Source organism: Colobus angolensis, unplaced genomic scaffold (genome assembly GCF_000951035.1).
Source record: "Colobus angolensis palliatus isolate OR3802 unplaced genomic scaffold, Cang.pa_1.0 Scaffold3, whole genome shotgun sequence".
NCBI lineage: Eukaryota > Metazoa > Chordata > Mammalia > Primates > Cercopithecidae > Colobus > Colobus angolensis.
The window spans coordinates 25,874,592-25,895,433 of NW_012116265.1; the positions used below are offsets into that span (position 1 = coordinate 25,874,592).

The 20,842-nt window shown below is 44.5% G+C and overlaps 1 protein-coding gene across 3 annotated transcripts in view; it reads right to left on the reverse strand.

The window, feature by feature from the left end:
- RAD51B (RAD51 paralog B) overlaps positions 1-20,842 on the reverse strand; it is an 800,423-nt gene that overhangs the window by 123,471 nt on the left and 656,110 nt on the right. The window contains exon 11 of one of the 3 annotated variants that reach the window (XM_011949705.1): positions 3,068-3,816. The exons of the other annotated variants lie outside the window; for them this stretch is intronic. Coding sequence (XP_011805095.1) covers positions 3,800-3,816 — 17 coding nt within the window. The 3' untranslated portion in view covers positions 3,068-3,799. Of the gene's footprint in view, positions 1-3,067; positions 3,817-20,842 lie in introns of those variants that run through there. 3 annotated transcript variants of the gene reach the window in all.

A 20,842-nucleotide genomic window follows, 5' to 3' on the forward strand; every position in this document is an offset into this window, starting at 1 on the left:
TGGTAGCAGGACCCACCAGGTCATCTCAGCAACCTTCATCTCAATCAACCCATCACTCCAACCCTCACTGACAAAGAAACTCTAATGCCAGTGCTGCTATTAAAATACATACATAAATAAATACATCCTTTCTCATCCGACAGCTGGGTGCTACAGGATGCGCCCGACTATCTCTGTGGGGCTTGAGCCTTTTGTAATGCTGTGGCTCAAGCACAGGCAAACCTGGGGTCAAGGTCTAGCTCCACCAGCATTTGCTAAATGACCTTGAGCAGATTACATGACCTCCCAGAGCCTCAGTTTCCTCATCTGTAAGATGGGGATGAGAATAGCAACCATATAGGATTGTTTTGAGGATTAAATGAGATAATGTATGTTACCTACCTAGCACATGTTAAGCATTCTGTAGAGTGCGGTCATTATTATTCCCACTATTTCAAATAGATGTGAGGATCTGATAAAACCTCCCCGGTCCTTACTAGTGTCCTCAGGTGAACCATGAGCCCCGATCTCTGCCATGAGAAGTCAACATAAGAGGAAAGAGACTCCACAGCACAATGTTTAGGAAAGTTCACCTCAGACCCCAGCAGCAAGTCCGGGGGCTGAACTCAGTTTTCTAGACAACCAGATTCTCTCTCTCTCTCTCCAGTCATTTCATCTCTCTGGGCGACCCCACTGCATTAGTTTTCTAGGGCTGCAGCAACAAAGTGTCACGAACAGAGTGGCCTAAAACCACAGAAATGTATTCTCTACAGTCCTGGCAGCCAGAAGCCCCACATCAAGGTGTCTGCAGGGCCAGGCTCCCTCTGAAGGCTCTCAGGGAGACCTCTTCCTCGCCTCTTCCAGCTTCCAGTGGCTCCAGGTGTTCCTTGGCTTGGGGCTGCTTAACTCCAGTCTCTGCCTCCATGGTCACACTGCCTCCTCCTCTTTGTGACTTTCCCCCTCTGTGTCTCTTATCGGGACCCTTGTTATTAGATTTAGGACCCACCTGGGTAGTCCAGGATGATCTCATCGCAACATCCTTAATTACCTCTGCAAAGACCCTTTGTACAAATCAGGCCATATTTACATGTTCTGGGGGTAGGGACATGGACGTATCTTTTTTTGAGCCACCATTTAACCTACTGCATCCACTAACCCTGCAAAATATCTCATTGGATTATGACTAAAAAGTCAGGATAAGACCTCTCACCTGGGGTGGGTGAGGGGCTCACTCCTCTCCATGGTAACATCACTGCTTCTCTGTGTAGCCTCAAGGAGGGGTCATGATCCACCACCTTCAAGGAAAAATCTAGCTCTTCGTTCTTTACTCATTGGCAGGGAGTGAAAACAAGTTCTTTCCACTTAGTGAGAAACAGGCACCTACTGCATCCAATGGGGGACTCAAGTCTGTGCTGAGTCCCAGGGCTTCCTGTTCTTCGTTGGATATGTTGGGATTTCAAAACCCACTGTGGGCCGGGCGCGGTGGCTCAAGCCTGTAATCCCAGCCCTTTGGGAGGCCGAGGTGGGCGGATCATGAGGTCAGGAGATCGAGACTATCCTGGCTAACACGGTGAAACCCCATCTCTACTAAAAATACAAAAAATTAGCCAGGCGTGGTGGCGGGCGCCTGTAGTCCCAGCTACTCAGGAGGCTGAGGCAGGAGAATGGCATGAACCCAGGAGGTGGAGCTTGCAGTGAGCCAAGATCGTGCCACTGCACTCCAGCCCGGGTGACAGACCAAGGCTCTGTGTCAAACAAACAAACAAACAAAAACCCCCATTATGCCCCTTGGGCTTATGAGTGCAAAAACTCACGTGTGATGAGCCCCCTTCTGGCAAAGCCCACCAGAAACATCATTCTCTTAGTGCTCAAAACCTTCACCTTCTCCTCTTCTTGCCAACCTCCAGAGGCCCCACACTCACTGAAAAGGGGGCATAACTCCTCTCTTTTCTCAAAGGCCTCCTCTGGCCTCGCTCTCTGACCCCTGTTGTCTATTTCCTCCTTCAGCCCCTTATTCAACCATAAACATCCACCTCTCATAGGAAAGACATTGCCCAGGGGTTCCCAGTCCCTTTTCAGGAAGGCCTTTCCTCCAAAATTTGCTGACAGTTAAGCTACCAGACTGCAAGGGAAGACAGATCATAATATAATGTGTTTTTTGTTCTTCCAATCAAATAATACTTGTATATAAATTTAGTACAGGTCTCAGCTCCTTCCAGGTGGCTTTAAGAAGAAAGCCAGCGTTATGCCCTTTCCCTCTGATGAGTCTAATTGCATGGGGCTCTGGTGGTGGCCCTGCTTTGCCCTTCAACAGCGTCTATGAATCACTTTGTGTTTGTAGGTTTCTTTTTAAAGGTGTTCCTCCTATTTCTGGCTCACAGATGTTGACAAGTAGCATGTGTACAGTTCAGTCTGCACAAATCTGGGAGCTCTGAACACTAGATCATATAATCACAGAGTCCCCCACCACTGGAACCTGGCTAGGTGCAGGAAAGTCACCATAACCCTACAGTCCTGTGGAAAGGGTAGAGTAGTGGGGACAAACTGGAAAGAAGTGAAAATAAGACAAAGTAGCCAGTGGAATCTCCAGTCTGCCCCTTGCTTAGCTATGGAAAGTGCAGCAAGACGATGGGTGAAGTCCATTGCTTCTCTGAACGATCTTTCAGCTTGTCTGCTGAGGGTCCACTTTCTCTCCTTTCTCTGCCTGCATGTTTGTGCAAAATTTGTGTCTTCAAGTGGAGACTACCAGTTTTGTGTGCATGGAACAGAGCCCTCTAGAAGGGACTTGTGCCACTTTAAAATGTGACTCCCAAAAAATCTGACCTGTGCTCCTATATTGCTGATGGAAATACAAAATGGTTCGGCCATGTGGAGAACAGAATTGCAGTTCTTCAAAAAGTTAAACATAGAATCACCATATGACTAGTAAATCCACTCTTAGGTACATAACTTAAAAAAATTGAAAATAGGTATTCAAATAAATACATGTGTATGCAAGTTCATAGCAGCACAATATTCACAATAGTTGAAGGGTGGAACCAGCCCAAATGACCACTGATGGATGAATGAATGAGCAAAATGCAGTATATCCTGACAATGGAGTATTATTCAGCCATAAAAAGGAATGAAGTACTGATGCATGCTACACCATGGAGGAAGCTTGAAAACACACTAGTGTAAGAAGACAGACACAAAAGGTCACATACTATATGATTCCATTGATATGAAATATCCAGAATAGGTAAATCCATAGCGACATAGTAGGTTGGTGGGTTTCCAGGAGCTGGGAGGAAGGGAGATGGGAATGCTTGCATAGCGGTTATGGGTCTTGCTTTTGGGGTGATGAAAACATTTGGAACTAGACAGAGATGCTGGTTGCACATCATATCTAGTTGCCACGGAACTGTTTACTTTAAAACCGTTAATTTCATCTTATATAAATTTCACCTCCATAAAAATGAAATGTTTTAGAAAGAGAAAGTTAAAAAAAAAAATACCTGTGTGTTCCACAAACACAACCCAACCCCTGCTCTCGTTCCCATTTCCCGTTCCCTTCCTGGTAGACCTGTGTGCCCATTGTCAGTGCCATGGTATCAAATCAGCTTGTGGTGCAGATTACTGTCGGGCTTGTTCTTGATCACTTCTGAGACACATCCTCTAGAATTCCATGACTAAAGCTGAGTCTACACAGTAGCAACCAAATGTTTTACCAGAGAACAATGGGTGTCTCACCACAAGACTCTTTCTCAATATTTTGTTCCTGTGGTGGTAAAGTGGATTTTTCTCAGCAAGATGAACAGGTTTGCACATTTCTCTGTCTCTAGGAATTTCCACAGGCTGCAAGAAGAAAAAGAATACAAGTGTCAAAATACCTAGAAAAAGATGGAAGGCTTGCATAAAACCTACTGGGCTAGAACTGTTGTTTATTGAAGTTATGGGGAAAAAAGTTCATGTCCCCATTCTACTTGTTCCAACCTCATTTGAAGAGTTGAGAGAGAACCTGTAGTTTTGTGCTTCCAGAACAGAGAAGATTCGGAACTTCAAAGAGAAAACTGCCCCTAGGGAGAACTGGGGACATGTAGATACCCTGCGTTAACCAGGGCAGAAAGTTGTAGTCTGTTGATGGAACTGTCATTCACTCATGCACCTAAACCCTTGAAGTCATTCATGAGGGTGGAAATCAACTTCTTCCAAGCTCCTGTTAATGTTGATATTTTGACCTCCTCCTGTGACTCACAAATGTTCTTAATGGAATTCATTCACTCACTGCAAATGGTCCTGCCATGTGCCAGAAGGCAATGGGCCAGGCCACTGGCTGGAGAAGACCCCGTCCCTGCCTTGCTGCATAAGCATCTCAGTGAAAAAGCCAGGCAGACACACCAGGAACATCACAGCCATACGGCAAGTGCTCAGACAGAGGTATCAGGCCATGGGAGCACCAAGGAGTCATTGCCTCTGGGTCCTGTCAGAGTTGGGGACAGTGGAGTCCAGTGTTAAAGGAAGACGGTGACAGGATACCAGCATTGCAGGCAAGTAAGCACCTCATCCACATTGGCCCAGAAGCATGGACACAGGTGGCATATCTGGGGAACACTGCTGCAGAGAGGAGAGGAGGGAACATCGCTACAAGAGGAGAGGAGGCTGTCGGGGCAAGCTGGGGCCAGGTTGGAAAGGGTCTTACATGTGACCCATTTTCTTCTGCTGACTTTTTCCTTTTCATAGGAACAACAGCCAAATATTTGTCATAAATCATTTTCCTTCATCCTGTCAGTAGCCCCCTTTTACCGATGAATACACAGAGATTCAAAAAGGTTAAGTAATTCCAAAGAGGGATGCACATATCACCGGAACATACGAGAAACTGCTTGTCAATGACTGGGTGGTTACTGCTAGGGGAAGCCAGGATAGAAGGATAGGACCAAAAGGACAAAGGCGGCTTTAATTGCATCAGTAACATTTCATTTCTTAAGCTGGGTTTGGGTACACGGATGCTCTTTGTGCCTTTTGGTTTGTGTGAAATTTTCATAATGACTCTTAAAGCCACTGGACTTGCGTGTTAGGGCAGCATCTTGGCTTGAAAAGAGGCAGTGTCTGAGGCTGAGGGTCCCTTGAGAACACAGGGGCTGCCCTTCATATCCAAATGCTTGATGGGTTTTTCACTGTGGTTAAGGGGGTAAATCACTATTTATTCCACCTAGTCAAGGCCTCAGAGCTGACACTTCTACAGAAAAAGCAGGACAGACAGGTTTGGCCCTCCTGGTTCCCTTGGGCAGGAACTGAATGTTTCCCATCTAGGGGCATATGAGCAGAGAGGAAGGGGTCTGAGCCCCACAGTGTGTCTTCAGTTACTGCTTCTACGCGGCTTGGCTGCCCGTGCTCCGAGTTCCTTGTCAAGTGCATTTCCCTTCAAGTTAACACTGTTTGCTTCCTCCGCTAGAGCATCCTGCCCCCTCCAGCGTAGCCCTGAGGAGACCCAGCCCCCTGCCTTCCTGGCATGCAGAGCTTAAAACAAGAGCTCTCTGCCATCGGACATCCTTACCATTTCCAGCTATTGAGTGTAATCAGGTGTGCCAGGATCTGATTTCAAAGCCAAAAGCAAAGGGGCTCGGAGGAATCCTCTCTCTCGATTGCGCCAGTGGAAGACAAAGGGGTCTGAACAAACAGGATGCGCTGAGAGCTGTGGAGAGCACTCCCCAGCAAGTGGGGCGGGCAGGATGCAGGGTTGGAATAGTTGACCTGTAAGCCTGGGCGTTGGCATGTGAGGCAGTCATGCCCAAGAGAAGCAAGACAGGGCATGAAGAGATGCTGATTATCTGACAGCCTCTCTGGATGGTTCCTGGGCCCAGGGAGTTATATCATCCCTGCCCGACTAGAAGATCCTGACTCTGGCCATTCACCTTGCAGAGAATGCTGACATTTCTAGAGATCAGAGAAAACTCACCATGCCTTATAGGGTGGATGAGCGGTACTCAGGAATCTACAAGCAAGTCAGAACTGATGAGTTGTGGAGGTGGAGAAGACCCACTGGTTGCACCTCAATGTCTGGGTCCTGATGGATCCACTTTTTTTCTGCCCCTGTTTCTATCTCTTACCCCATACTCTGCTTGCTAGGCTTGGGAACCTACATCTAGCAAACTCTCCCAATCATTAACTGGATAAAGAGTTAAAAGTCATTCCAGAGAACACGACCCTTCTTGGGAGGCTATAGGCCGAGGGAAAATTTCAGTATTTCCTTTCTCCTTCCCATTGCCCCCATTTTTATATGGCAGGAATCAGAGATGAAAACAAATGTTGTAACAAACCCGACTTGAAGGCAGACAAAGATCATCAAAGGCAGCAAGAATAGGAAGCAGCTTACAGTGGGAAGAACGCGCCCATCTGGACTGACCCCTCACTGATGGTGACACTTCGTGGCGTTGCCCCAGTTCACCATCTTTCAGAGATAGCCTTGCTGATGTTTTCAACCAGGGATGCTTGGAATATTGCCCAGACACCTCTGGCTGTTACAGTGCTTCAGGGAGTGCTCCAGACATTTTCTGGATGAGGCTGGAAGTACAAATGTCCTCCAGTACACAGGATAGTCATACACCTGAAGAACTACTCCCACCCTTTTGCTAATAGAGCAGCACTGGTGAAATTGGTCATTTCTGTGTGTGTGTTTTTTCTTTTTTTTTTTAAGATGGAGTCTCATTCTGTCATCCAGGCTGGAGTGCAATGGTGTGACCTCAGCTCACTACAACCTCTGCCTCCCAGGTTCAAGGGATTCTCCTGCCTCAGTCTCCCGAGTAGCTGGGAATACAGGCACGTGCCACCATGCCCGGATAATTTTTTTTTTTTTTTTGTATTTTTAGTAGAGACGGGGTTTCACCATGTTGGCCAGGCTGGTCTCGAACTCATGACCTCAAGTGATCCACCTGCCTGGGCTTCCCATAGTGTTGGGATTACAGGCGTGAGCCACCGCATCTAGTCAGAATTGGTCATTTCTGACACTCAGCTAAACCCCGAACTCCTCTAACCTGGAGCCTTTGAACATGAAACCTATAGAGAGAGTCTCTGAAAAGAATCCAATTCTAAAGGCCACTGTTGGTTCTAGATGAAATAAAAAACACACAGAAAACGAAAACCCGCCTGACATCTATAGTTCATCAATTGCCTTTAAAGGCAACTCTTACACAAACTCAAAAGTTCCCAAGAGAAATTCTAACCTGGCATAAAGCATCGGGAGATTTATGGAGATGCTTTCTCCCAGAGCTAGAGTTCTGGCAACCGGAGACTCAGAGGCTGCCTCTTGGCTTCTCTAAAATAGGTCTGGGACATACCTTAGGTTGTTTTGTCCCTATACAGTGTAAATAGCTGGTGCGTGACACTTCAGCAATGGCTAAAAAATAAAATCCGAGCTAATCGTGGGTATATGGGAAGCACAACGAATGTGCAAGTTGCAAATGATTTCTATCTATGTAAAATGGCAACATAACTAGGGCTATTCTTTAGTATGGCCAGGGTGGAAGCCCAGTATGAGGTCCTTGGGGGAATTCTAACTACATGAAATTGACTAACTAGGGCTGTTTTTTTCTTGGAGGGGGCAGGGAGAAACCAGCAGATACCATCCAGATTTTTCTTAAAAGGAGAGACTTGATGAATCCATCATTCTACTCATAAGCGAATGCCTTTCACAAAGAATTTGAATTCTAGTGAGATTTTGAGCACAAAGCTGCAATGTCTTTGAGAACTTGATTTATGATTCAAGATGAACTGCTGGTAACTCTGGGGTCATTCAGCCAGGGGAGATGGGAAGGGCAGACCCATTAATCAAAAGGTAGCAGGAGACCCCTCCAGGTGAGCCAAATGCACAAAGGGAGGAAGTGAGTCCAGGTGGAGAAAGAGACCCCTCCCCTCATCTCTGGGGTTGCTGGGAGATAGCTCTGCTTCAGGGAAGCTCAGAGGGATGGTCTAATGTACATTCTCTCAAGGAATCAGAGAGGCTGCAGCTTGTCTGAGAAGAATTTAAATCCTGGCTCTGACACTCACGAGCTGTATGACATTAAGCAAGCTACCTAAATCTGAACCTTGGGCCCTTCCAAGATGGGAATAACAGTACCTGCCTCAGAGGGTTGTTAGGGAAATAAGCAGGCATTTACTGAGTACCTAATACATGCCAGGCTTGGTACGAGGTACTGGAGAGACAATGGTAGAAGGGTTGACAGTTTCATGAAATCACTTCTATAGCTCACTAGGCACAGACACTGCCTATCATTTGGTAGCTGCTCAACAAATGTTACTTCCCTTCCCCTTATAATCTGTACCACTGGGCACCTGCTATGTGCAAGCTATTGTGTAGGCCCTTGGACCTGACATCAAGTAGCAATTTGTAACTTCAAAACTGGTTTCACACATGAGAACAAATATCAGCAGTTTTTGCACTTGCTCATGGAGAGATAGCAGAAGGGATTTTGAGCTCATAAATCCCTTTAGTTGCAGCAGCCCTTCTTTTACTGATGTTATATCCTGGACTCCTAAGAAAGATCCAACCTATTTATTCCAGGTCATTAATACACCTGACACTGCTCTAGGTGCTTAAGAAAAAAGTCAATGAAGAAATCAAAGATGCCTGCCCTCCAGGGCTTATATGGTAACAGAGAAGACACAGAAGGAAGGGTTAACATTGTGAGCTATTGATTATTTATTACCTTGTATGGAGATAAGTGCTTTGGGAAAATACAAGAAGAGAAGGATGGGGGTAAGCAGAGCTGGCTGCAATTTTAAGTGGGTCAGTCTCACAGAGAAGGTGATATTTTAGCAAAAATTTAAAGGTGAGGGAGCCATCCATTATGTGAGGAAAGGAGGTGAGGGAGTCAGCTATGGTCCTCTGGGGAAAAGGGTTCCAGCAAAGGGTTCAGAAATGCAAAGGCCCTAAGGTGAAAGAATGCCTGTGACAGGGGTCAGCTAGGAGGCAGTGTGTCTGCAACAGGTGAGCAAGCCAGGAGCCCTGAGAGGCGGGGAAGCAGATGCCGCTGGAATTGGTAGGGCTTTCTAAGCCTGTGGAAGGACTCTGCTTTCAGTCTGAATGAAAAAGGGTTACTTGAGAGTTTTGAGCAGAGGAATGGCATGATCTGATTTATGTCTTAAAACTGGAGAGGAGGTCATAAACTCAGGCTCAGGCCTTCCATGAAGGCTGGAAAACCATCCATTTATCTACCCTGTCATCTTCACAGGCCCCCTGGCATGAAAATTAGGCAGATTATTTCTATTCCCATTTTACAAACTGGGGAATTGGGACTCGGGAAGGCTATGGGCGTTCTCTGAGGGCCCAGAGCTGGAAGGTGGTAGGCCGAGGACTGAATTCTTACAGTGCCCCCGACGTGGACTAAGATGGGTTTCTGGACACTAGGAGCTGTCTGCTCCACAGTGTCCATGGGGCTTTCATGCATCCTTGAGGATTGTTTTGATGCAGAGAAAAGACCAACTGGGGCTACTTTGGTTTTTGAAATTAATATTTACTAAATTTACACAGTGAAAAAACTCAGTTTTCTTTTAGGCTTTACAGTTCATCTTACAAATCTTACTACATTCTAGTTATAAATCGTAGATGGTCAATGACAGTTTGTGGATGATGTCCTCACATTTCAAAAGATCCTTTCTTACCTTATGCCTCAATAATGAACACGATGCATTGCACCTAGTACATCCCACATCATATATCTCAGAGTCAATCACAACAGAAAGGAAGAGAGGGAGCGCTGCTGGGGGCCTGAGGTGGGGGTGCAACTTGGCCAGGCACTAATCCATGACCAGGGCTGGGGCTCCAGGCCTCAGGGTCTGTGGAGTGGGCTTACTGGCAGGACTGGCTGCTGGGCAGGTGCCACAGGAAGAAGATTGGAGAGGCACCCGAATGTAGGAAGAAAGGGAATGTTTTCCCTTTCCTTATCTCCTAGTTCCCTTTTTATCCTTAACTCTGGAGAAAAAATTGTGACTACAAAGTTGTAGGCTGGTTTTGCTCCTACCATGTTGATGAACAGAGGCTCCAGGGGCAGTTTGACAGTGTAAGGCCCCACTGAGGAGGCCTCCCATTGCTTATCTCAGTCTTTTTCTAACTCCCTGCTCTCCCCTTGGCCTCTCCATGGTCCATCTTTCTCTCTGCTGTCCTTCCTGCAGTGTTCCTCCCTACCCCTCCCTTCTTTGGGCCTTGGGAGCTCTCCACCCTTCCCCTCCCAACGTTTTCCCTCCATACCCCATGCTCTTTGTTGCTGAATTCAAGGTTCTCAATACAATAAAGCTTTGATGATTTGCCCCAATTGAGAAGGAGTGTCAGCTTAAATTAATGAGGAGTCTGAATAATAGAATTTTAAAGCAAAGTTTAGTTGCTTTCATGTTGTTAAGACATCCTTTCCAGAGAGAAGAGTTAGCATTTAAATGCGGTAATAGTTGATGTTGAGAAATGGGGCAATATGTCTTAGAGAATCTTTTCAGTAATCTACCAGAAATGAATCACTTATAATTAGCATATACTTTCCTTGAATCAGAGTGTTTCTGCCTTTAAAACCTTTCATTTTTAGTGACCAATATTTTTTAAATCACTGATTTTATCAGACTTCTCTCAGATCCACAAGTTTCAACCCCTGAGTTCTTCATGGCGGAGACATTTTCACATTGAAAGTCTCTCTAGAAATTTTTAATTTTCAATGACATAAGCAATACATGCATATATCATCTTTGCAAAAAATTGATACTTTAAAAATATTAAAATCACATAAATGATAAAATCATTTCTGTTATCTCATTTATATTTCTTTCTTTAAGGTGGTAACAATGTATTCTCCATAACAAACCATTCTGCCGAAAAGTCCCTTCTCCAGGGTCCTATCCAACAGGCACAACCCTCCACACTTGATTGGATCTTACATGTTTAAAAAATAAGTGGTGGCTGAGGCAGTTACGGCTCTCAGCCTCCCAGTCTGTATCTTTATTCTGCAATTCTCCCCACTTCTCTACCACATCTCTGCATGTTCCATTCGCATATAATTGCCAGGAAAACTCACCAAGTGAAGCACATCTGCCAAATGTTAATAATTAGGAAATCTAGATACGAGCATTTGGGTGTTCATTACACTATTTTCTTTACTTTTCTGAATGTTGAAATGTTTCATAATGAAAAAAGAAAGAAAAAGAAAAACTCACCAAATGCTAAGAACAACAAAACAACAAATGAACCTGAAAAGAAGAAAGGTCTGGTTCTAGTTACTGCTATTTTCCTCTTCCTACAGAGTCCCAGCCCTGCACTGGGAAAGGCTGTGCCTCATCTGTGGGAATAGGAACATAGAAATGCCTGGTGTATTTCTTACTAATGTGTCCACTTTTTCAAGCTCTTTCACACTTGTTCTTCTTTTACTTGCACAACAAGCCTTTAGGGGGTAAAAAAGGCAAATGGGTTTCCCCCATTTTACAGAAATGGTATTATTGGGAACCAAGAGGTTTCATGATACTAGCTAATAATACCAGCTCACAGTTACTGCTTTCTTACTAGGCAGCAGGCATTGTTCTAGGTACTTACATGCATTGAATAATTTTAACCTTACAATAACTGTAAGAATTATGTGCATAATTGCCTGAGATCACAAAGCTAGTAAGTGGTGGATTGCAGCAGGAACCCAGGCAGTCTACTCATGGGCCTGAACTCACAAGCATCTATATCCTTATGTGATAACATTACAGATGTCTCCCAAGAGTGGAAATCTGGCAGCCTCCAGGATGCATTTGGACTATAAAAGCATTCATTTGACTTATAGCCTATTTTATAATTTTTGAATTTCAAGATGTATTTAAAGAAAAAATTAATACAAAAAAAAAAAGGCCGGGCGTGGTGGCGTGCACCTGTAATCCCAGCTACTTGGGAGACTGAAACAGAAGAATCGCTTGAACCTGGGAGGCGGAGGTTGCAGTGAGCTGAGATTGTGCCATTGCACTCTGGCTTGGGCAACAAGAGCAAAACTCCATCTCGAAAAATAAATAAATAAAATAAAAATAAAGAAAAAATTTATCTGAAAACCCAGATTTCTGGCTTCCCTTGTAAAATCAGACGTTCTGGCAACATGAGGCCAGCATCCCACAAGATAACAATTGGCTGGAGCTGAGATTGTGAAGGAGAAATTTTTCATGACAGTTTGTTAAAGGCTTTAAGTAAGACTTTATTCAAGAAGGAACACTGCAATGGCGTTTTGCAGCCATAGAGAGAGATGGGCTCAATCCCAAATACAACAAGGAAAAGTGGTAATTTATAGCCAAAGAGCAGGGTGGATGTCAGTGGATGAAAAATTACTAAGAAGAAACACCAAGGCTAGGGGGATTCTGGCTAAACTGACATGGCAGGATTCTTACTGAAGGCAGGCAAGGGTGATAGGATATTAGAGGTGGGGGCTGAGGAATATGATTAGGTACTGAGAGTGATCAAATACCAAGGGTGGGGAATTTTCACTCAATTGACTTAGCAGGATTCTTGCTAAAACTGGACTAAGCAAGCCAAGGATAGAGCCCAAGGTTGAGGCCTAGTCAGAAAGACGACTCAGAGGAGCCTGACTCAAGTTTGGTCAAAATGGGACTCTTTGTCAGTAACTGCTGCCCATTTAAATACGGTAGGCTCTCTCTAATCTGTCAGTCCCTACAACTGCCTATTATTGCACCTGGCCTCTTTTTGCAACTCTTTTTACCTGTCTAGCGTGGACATTTGAGTTTGTAACCCCTGTACTATTTAAAAAAAAAAAAAAAGAGACAAACCCTAAAGAAACAGAATGTAATTTCTGTCCTGGTGCCATCAATACACTGCCAAAGTCATTTATTCATTCATTTGTCTTTCCATGTAATAACCATCCATTCATGCATCCATCCATCCACCTTTTCATTCTGTCTCATGCACCATCCCTACCTAGCTTAGCAATTCTCAAACTGCAGTCATACTTGAATTTCTTGGCTAGTATCTACTTTTTTCCCAATCAGATAAGAAGGGCAAGATCAGAGGATAAGGGATGTTCTGTGAGGAAAACAGTTATGGTAGGTGTTGAGCTGTGTCCCCTCAAAATTCATATGTGAAGTGCTAACCTCCAATAAGATTGTATCTAGAGATAGGGCCTTTAAAAGAAGGTAATTAATGGCCAGGCATGGTGGCTCACACCTGTAATCCAGCACTTTGGGAGGCCCAGTTGGGCAGATTACCTGTGGTCAGGAGTTCAAGGCCAGCCTGGCTAACATGGCAAAGCCCCGTCTCTACTAAAAATACTAAAATTAGCCAGGTGTGGTGGCATGTGCTTGTAGTCCCAGCTACTCGGGAGGCTGAGGCAGGAGAATTGCTTCAATCTGGGAGGTGAAGACTACAGTGAGTCAAGATTATGCCACTGCACTCCAGCCTGGGCAACAGAGCGAGACTTATCTCAAAAAAAAAAGGTAATGAATTGCACATCATGGTCAGCAACCGAAAATAAAATAAAAGGATGTAATTAAGATTAAACAGGGTCATAAATACGAGGTCCTAGCCTCATGGTGACCTCAAACCAAAAAACATACAATGGATATACAGAAAATAAGAAGCAAGAAGATAAGGTTCTAATCCAATAGAACTAGTGTCTTTATAAGAAGTGGATGAGATACTAGGAGCTCACACACCGAGAACAAGCCATGTGAGGACACAGAGAGATGATGTCCACATGCAAGCCAAGGGGAGAGGTCTCCAGAGAAATCAAACCTGCTGGAGCCTGGATTGTGGACTTCCAGCCCCAGAACTGTGAGAAAATACATTTCTGATCTTTAAGCCATGCAGTCTGTGGTATCTCTATGCAGCCTGAGCAGATTAATATAGCAAGGAACTATTGTCCATGTGCCCTCTGCCTTTTCAATCCCTCTCACCCTCCCCGCTTTCCCTGAACAGGCAGTCACCCAACATCCAAGGCCATGTGAATAGGTACTAAGAGAGGGTGTTGGTAATCCCAGTTAAGAAGGTCTATGGTTTCTCCAGTGCTGTGACCACACCATCAGGATGGGCTTTGAGGGTGGGAAAGGGATGGGGAGATGCCACTAAAGAATTCTACCAGCGAGATGAACTCAGGCCATCTCACTAAACCCCGTGTGCTTGAAATGGGGAGTTGATGCTTAAAGTTTACAGACTTTGGAGTTGAGGTGTGGGCATGAAAAATATTAGCAAAACCCAAAGTGGCTTAAGGAGCACTGAGAGGTATAGGTTCATCCAGCTAGTTGGTTGGGTTTAGCAAGCAGTTTTTGTCTGGAGATCCTGAGTCCAGCTTAAACAGTGATGGTCAGAATAATCACTGCAAAATTTGCTTCATTTTAAGCTTTCCTCCGGCTTTTCACCAGGTGTTCTAGTTAGAGAGGCTTATGTTATTGACACAAAGATAGGTGGTTGTTGATTAACTCCGGAAGGGCATGGAGAACTGGGAGAAAGCCAAACTGGCTTCTGCTTCATCTTTGTATCAACTTTCAAGTTGTTAGATTGGTAATGACTGTGGGGTTTGGATGATGGTGTTGGGATGAGAGGCTGGACAAACCCCATATAGGTTTCTGGGCCCCAGAGGACAGCCAGTGGCAATAGACTTAAACCTCCGATTCTAAATAGAATGGGCAGGGATCTGGAGGTGCTCCGGAGGAACAGAGGAACTGACTAGAATCCCACAGTAGAGATTTGCAAACACTATCATAGGTTCCTAGGGAAATGTTGCAGTTTTAGTCACTGGATAAAAGTGTCAGTCACAGGACAAACTTTGACCATGATTTAATCACCTTTGACATACTCGGAGCTCAGGAAAGGGCAAGGAAACACAGACATTTAGACTAGCCTCTCCTTCACTCCCAGACTCACGTCCACTAAAAATAATATGGGCAGACTGAAATTTGAATGCAGATGATTTGCGTTTGGCTTTTAGCCATCTGATGAGTTACAAAGGTGATGGTATCTCATGAATAAATGGTAAAGCATACTGTCACAATTCAATCTTCCCACTAATGCTCTGGTTGATGCATGAATTCATAAAAAGCACAATTTCTCTGACTCGTGAAATAGGGCAAAACCACACATGACTAGTCTTCCAAAAACCATCAAGAAGATTTGTGAATAACTTCCAATAAAGAGCTTTGGGCACTGAGAATACAGTTGGCAAAAACTTGATCCAAACCGAGTCTTTCACTTGCGTTCTAAAATCTTAGTTTGAAAGTTATTTGGGACTTCTTAGTCAAGAATCTGGGCTTCACAAGACCTGGGGGTGGGGGCTGCAGAAAGACAAGGATCAGGGATAGGGACAAGGGATCCTTGCAGGGGACAGAGAAGACCTTGGGGGTTAATGAAGAGGGAATATCTTCCCACTTGCTTGGTCAGGGTTCCTCAAAGGAAGTTCCTCTTGCTTCTGCTGATGCTGTTTTTTGGGAAAAGGAAGTAACTCCAAAGACTAGTGGAAGGAGGAAAGGTAGCTGGGTCCCATGGTGGGAACACAATTTTCTTTAGCTGAGAGAGGGATTTTATTTCCATTCCTCTTTTCATTATACACCTTCCCCAATCTTCTTTATATTCTTAAATAAATCTCAACAGCTCTTCCTTCTCACTCACTAGTCCTATACCTCTGTGACTGGGCACTTCAACAGGGGAGAAGTAAGATCCTGGAGTCAGGAGCTGGAGGTGAGCAATAATAGATGCCTAGGCTGTGAGGGTGTAAGTGGACCAGGTATACAGTTATGAGCAAGAAGCAAGAGGGAATGGGTATGCTTGCAGCAGTCCAGTTAGAGGGTATAAAGCATGCCCTGGAGTTCATCACTGTCTTGCCCTCCCACACAGCCCCTCTACCAAAAGATGCCCTGCCCATACCTCCTGCTGCTTGGGCAGCCATGTTTTCAGTGGCTTCCTTAGCCAACAAGGGTTTGGTTAGCTAGTGACCAGTGATGTTGTCTGAGACAAAACACTAAGATAAGCCCGAGCAATCAGATTGTCTCTTCAGAATTTTAACCAAGGAAAACAGCCAATGGAAACTGAAATTGAAGGTCTAAGGGGTAGGGAGAAACGCAAGGGTGAGCCATGTGCAAACTTAAGTTTTGAGTAAATAGAACTCTAGTATGCAGGACAAATCTGCTGGGAGAGTGACAGTAGCCCTGGGCAGACATGTAGAGAAAATAGCGGAGACCCCAGGATAATGAATTCCCAGGGCTGCCTCCCCTCCAGAAGGCTTTCCAATTCTGCACCACCAATATCCTTAACAGTATATGTCCCCTTTTACCAGAGATAATTGAGACTCTTCTTCCCAATGAAAAGAGCCCAACTGTAACTAAAAGTTTGTACAAGTTCCAAGTAGGTAGGCTGATAACTGAACTATTATCTGAAGAGATTTGCTTTAGGGAGAGTGAGTCGGCTGGCTCTCAGCAAACATAGCCTACCACCACAGCTTACTTGGAAGCAGCCTGTGTACTTGAGATTAGGTTTTAGGCAGGAAATAGTGTGACCTAATTTCTCCTTTGTTCTTATCATGTCAGGGTACGCCAAGTCTATGTTTCAGACCTGAAGAAAGGAAGTCTTGGCATCTACAAAATATTGGTTTGGTCCAAAAAAGTTAAATCCCCATTAAGTCACCAAAATCCAGGTCCACAAATCTCTCTGAGGAAAGCTTTAAAACCATGATTTTTTCATTGGTTGAAAGGAGCAAAGAGGTGTGGTGGTCATGTTGGTTCACCAACAAGAGCTGATGAATCATTGTTATCTCCCATTTCAAGGCTCAGGAGGGCTAAACTGGAAGGAAAACCAAAAGCAGCTCTTGTCAACATGAGACCTCCCTCATCTCTTATGTCCTCAGCTTTAGAAATGCCCCTAGGCAAGGCTGCCATCAGCACTTGACTGAAAACACATGGAGGCAGCCGATTCCGAGCAGGAATTCATTATTGAAAGAATAATAAAGGAAAGTTTCTCTCTCTTGCAGGGAGAGCTGCTTTCTGGAAAATCACAGGGCTTTGAAGCAATGTGCATCATGTCTGGTAAAAAGCGGCAGAATGGAAATGGAAGGGCACATTTCCAAAAGTCTTTTCACACAAGGCATGATGGTCTGGGGTCACTCAAAACTAGCTGTTTTTTTGTTTTTTGTTTTTTTTGAGACGGAGTTTTGCTCTGTCGCCCGGGCTGGAGTGCAGTGGCCGGATCTCAGCTCACCGCAAGCTCCGCCTCCCGGGTTTTACGCCATTCTCCTGCCTCAGCCTCCGGAGTAGCTGGGACTACAGGCGCCCGCCACCTCGCCCGGCTAGTTTTTTTTGTTTGCTTTGTTTTTTTGTATTTTTAGTAGAGACGGGGTTTCACCGTGTTAGCCAGGATGGTCTCGATTTCCTGACCTCGTGATCCGCCCATCTAGTTGTTCTATCTATCAGGCCATGGCTCCCTTGAACCCACTATCCCTTCCCAGAGTTACTTGTGTCTGCAAGTTCTAGAGGAAAAGTACCACAGTTAACTGGTCTTTCCTGGCTACCCCTCTATTTCAAAAGGTCACCTGTGGACTAAAATAGGCTACAAAACTGGTGTTCCTTAATGCTACCCCATACATCTTTGATGTATGCCAGGTAATCTGAGGGAAAGGTACATATAAGCATGAATATGGAAGAAGGAAACATTTGCAAGCCCATTGGGTATAGCTGTGCATGCCAAACATTACAGGTGTTCACCAACATCCAGATCCCCCTTCCTTCAGAACATGGAGGAAGTGGTACCTTCCTGCCTCCTGGAAGTTAGGAGTGGCTGGCTGCATGGCTGCATGGCCAGGAGAGTTGAAGGAATGTATATCATTTTTTGAGGGAAGGACTTAATTATCAGTGCTCAATCTCTCCTTCTTTCTTACTTTCTTCTCTCTCTCCCCCTATCCACCTCTCCCTTCCCCTACTGTGGCAACTGTGGCAGTGCATGTTAATACTGAAGTGCAATATTCAGTCACACATGGAGGAGAGCTTGTCTGGAGAGTCTCAGACATGTATGGATTTTGCAAGTCACTGAGATTTGGGGGGACTGTTTGATAGGCAACAAAACCAAATGTGTCCTGACTTATGTCTAGTGATTTATTGGTTTCCTCTCCTAGCAGATCTATTTGGAGTTTTGGAAAACATGTGTTCTATCTGAACCCTGCCCTCACTGAAATTCAGAAGTAGGCAGTGTGTTTTCTCTCACACTTAGGATGTTTGGCTGAGAAGTGTGATGAGTGCCTTCCCTCCATTTGTGCAAAAGAAGCCTCTTTGAATTCTGGAGTGGAATGAAGAAAGTCCTTTCACAGCCACAGGATAAAAGTGATGGTGATGATATTGAAAATAAAACTTGGAAAAAATGACCCTTCCAAATGTTTCCAAGACCAGTTTTTAGGCTAGAATCAGATATTTTGCACTTCTCCTTGCCTTCACTCACTTTTCTCCCATTACCTAATCCTTATCCTCCCTTTCCAGAATTCTCATTTGGCAATCCTGGTTTTGCTGGACAAACTTTTACAACCCTGTCTCTGAGCGGTCATTTTGCTTTATTCACAACCCACAACCTAAAAGACATTATGCACAGAGTTCAAGGCTCTCTGGGTTAATCCAAAATGTTCACCCTGTAGGCTGACAGGGACCACACATTTCTGAATCTTCATCAGGACTGCAATACCTTAACAGAATAGCCAGAAGGCTAGCAGGATTAGGGAGACAAAGTTGAACTTTGATACACACACACACAACCCCCTAAAATATCTCTGAATTGCATCATTACTTTTACTTTTAGTAAAAGTAATTAATGATACAAGATGCCACACTAGCATCTCATGGGTGGTACCAGCTTGGCAGATTATCAGCCTGTGGGGAAGAATGCTACCTGTGTCCTTTCTTGTGACCATTTCCTGGGGCAACTTTCCTGTGCATGTCTTCTGATCATTAAAAATGACAGGAGAAGGCAGTGATGGAGCCTCTGCTATATTCTGAGCATCAATGCCCAGAGTAAAAGATCAAACTACTAGCATTGTTCCTGGTGATTCTTTTATTTAGAAAATACTCACAAGTTCTTTACTATTGTGTGTGTAGTATTGTGCTGAGTACTTCAGTGAACTGAGGATGAATAAGAGTTGTGAACAGAAATATTACATGGGCAACGGATAAGAGAGAAAAGAGAGTAGAACTGCCTGAGTTCAAATCCACATTTCATCCTTTCCAGTGACAGACTGAACCTCTCTTGCTTCAGTTCCTCATCTGTAGAGAAGGAATAATACAAAATTCTACCTTGTAAGAGTCCTAGAAGCATTAGAGAAGATTGTGTATGTAAAGTGTGTGTCAGACACACAGCAAGTGCTCTGTATCAGAGGCAGTGCTTAGGTCCTGTCCCTGCAGCATGGTTTGTGGTGAAGGCCTGCAGGGCTTTGGGCAGGAGAGTACTGTATTGATTTGTCAAACACTGGATATAGGGCACTCTCTTAGTGTTTCTTGGGGTCAAAAAGGTAGTTTCAAGGAGGAGCCACTTAATTTTTGACATTTGGGATTAGGATATGTCTTCCTCTTGCTTTTTTTTCAGACACTTGTGAGTGATCCATTTTAATGTGTGAACAGTTTAGCTTTTTTTTTTTTTTTCTTGGCAGACAATGGAAGTGAAGAGAGAACAAATTAGGAGTTGCAGAGAACAGACAGCATCTTGCTCAATGTAAGGGAGGAAAAGTAATATATTTTCCTCACCCATCTCAAGGCTCGTGGCTGAGAGCACTATAACAAAACATAGATTAACAAGAGAAAAACATACACATTTACTTTTTTCTTCTTTTAAACTGAAAGTACCTACTAAGTGACTCAACCAAAACCAAAGAGCCTTTTACGACTTCACCATGGATTAAGAAGGGGTTCTTAAAAAAGAGTGCAGCCCTCCCAAATCCAGAACCATCCCCAAAGAGAGTCAAAAGAAAGATACAAACAAACTCCCCAAGAGCTGGCAATAGTTGGCAGGATAGCTGGAAATAGGGTGCAACCCACATTTCTGTCCAGCCATATTCTTGAGTTCCCTCCCCTGAAGTTGGTTGGGGAACTCAAGACAGCTTGTATGCCCCAACAGGGAGAAAATCAAACCAAGTTATCAGGACAGAAATTGAGACAAACAAGGAAAAAGACAGCAGTCCCTGGGAGGGAAAGGATCAATATCAAATGACTATCTTAAAGGCAGATTTAGCCAGAGAGTCACAATATAGACATATTTTGTTTTGTTTTTTATCTCCTGCTAATCTGAATTTGGGAAGGAAGGGACAAGGAGAAATTTTTTTCTTGACCAAGCACTACAGACGGAGATCTGGGAGAGCTGAGTTTGATAAGAACTCTTACTTTTCCAGCTTTTTCTCAGTTGCCCCAGGATCTCATTTGCAATATCCAGAATGAGTAGGGTATCTCAGTCACCCCATATTGGGCACCAGAAACTGCACAGGAGAAAAAGTAATATCTTTTCCTTACCCACCCATGGCCAAGGCCCCCATGACAAAAGATAGATTTACAAGAGAAGGCCGGGCTCACACTTGTAATCCCAGCACTTTGGGAGGCAAGCGGGCAGATCTCCTGAGGACAGGAGTTCGAGACCAGCCTGGCCAACATAGTGAAACTCCGTCTCTACTAAAAAAAAGTACAAAAGTTAGCTGCGCATGGTGGCACATGCCTGTAATCCTGGCTACATGGGAGGCTGAGGCAGGAGAATTGCTTGAACCTTGGAGGCAGAGGTTACAGTAGGCCAAGATCACGCCACTGCCCTCCAACCTGGGCGACAGAGCGAGACTCCATCTCAAACAGCAACAACAACAACAACAATTTACAAGAGAAAAGCATAAAAATTTATTTAATGTAAGTTTTATGTGATATGAGAACC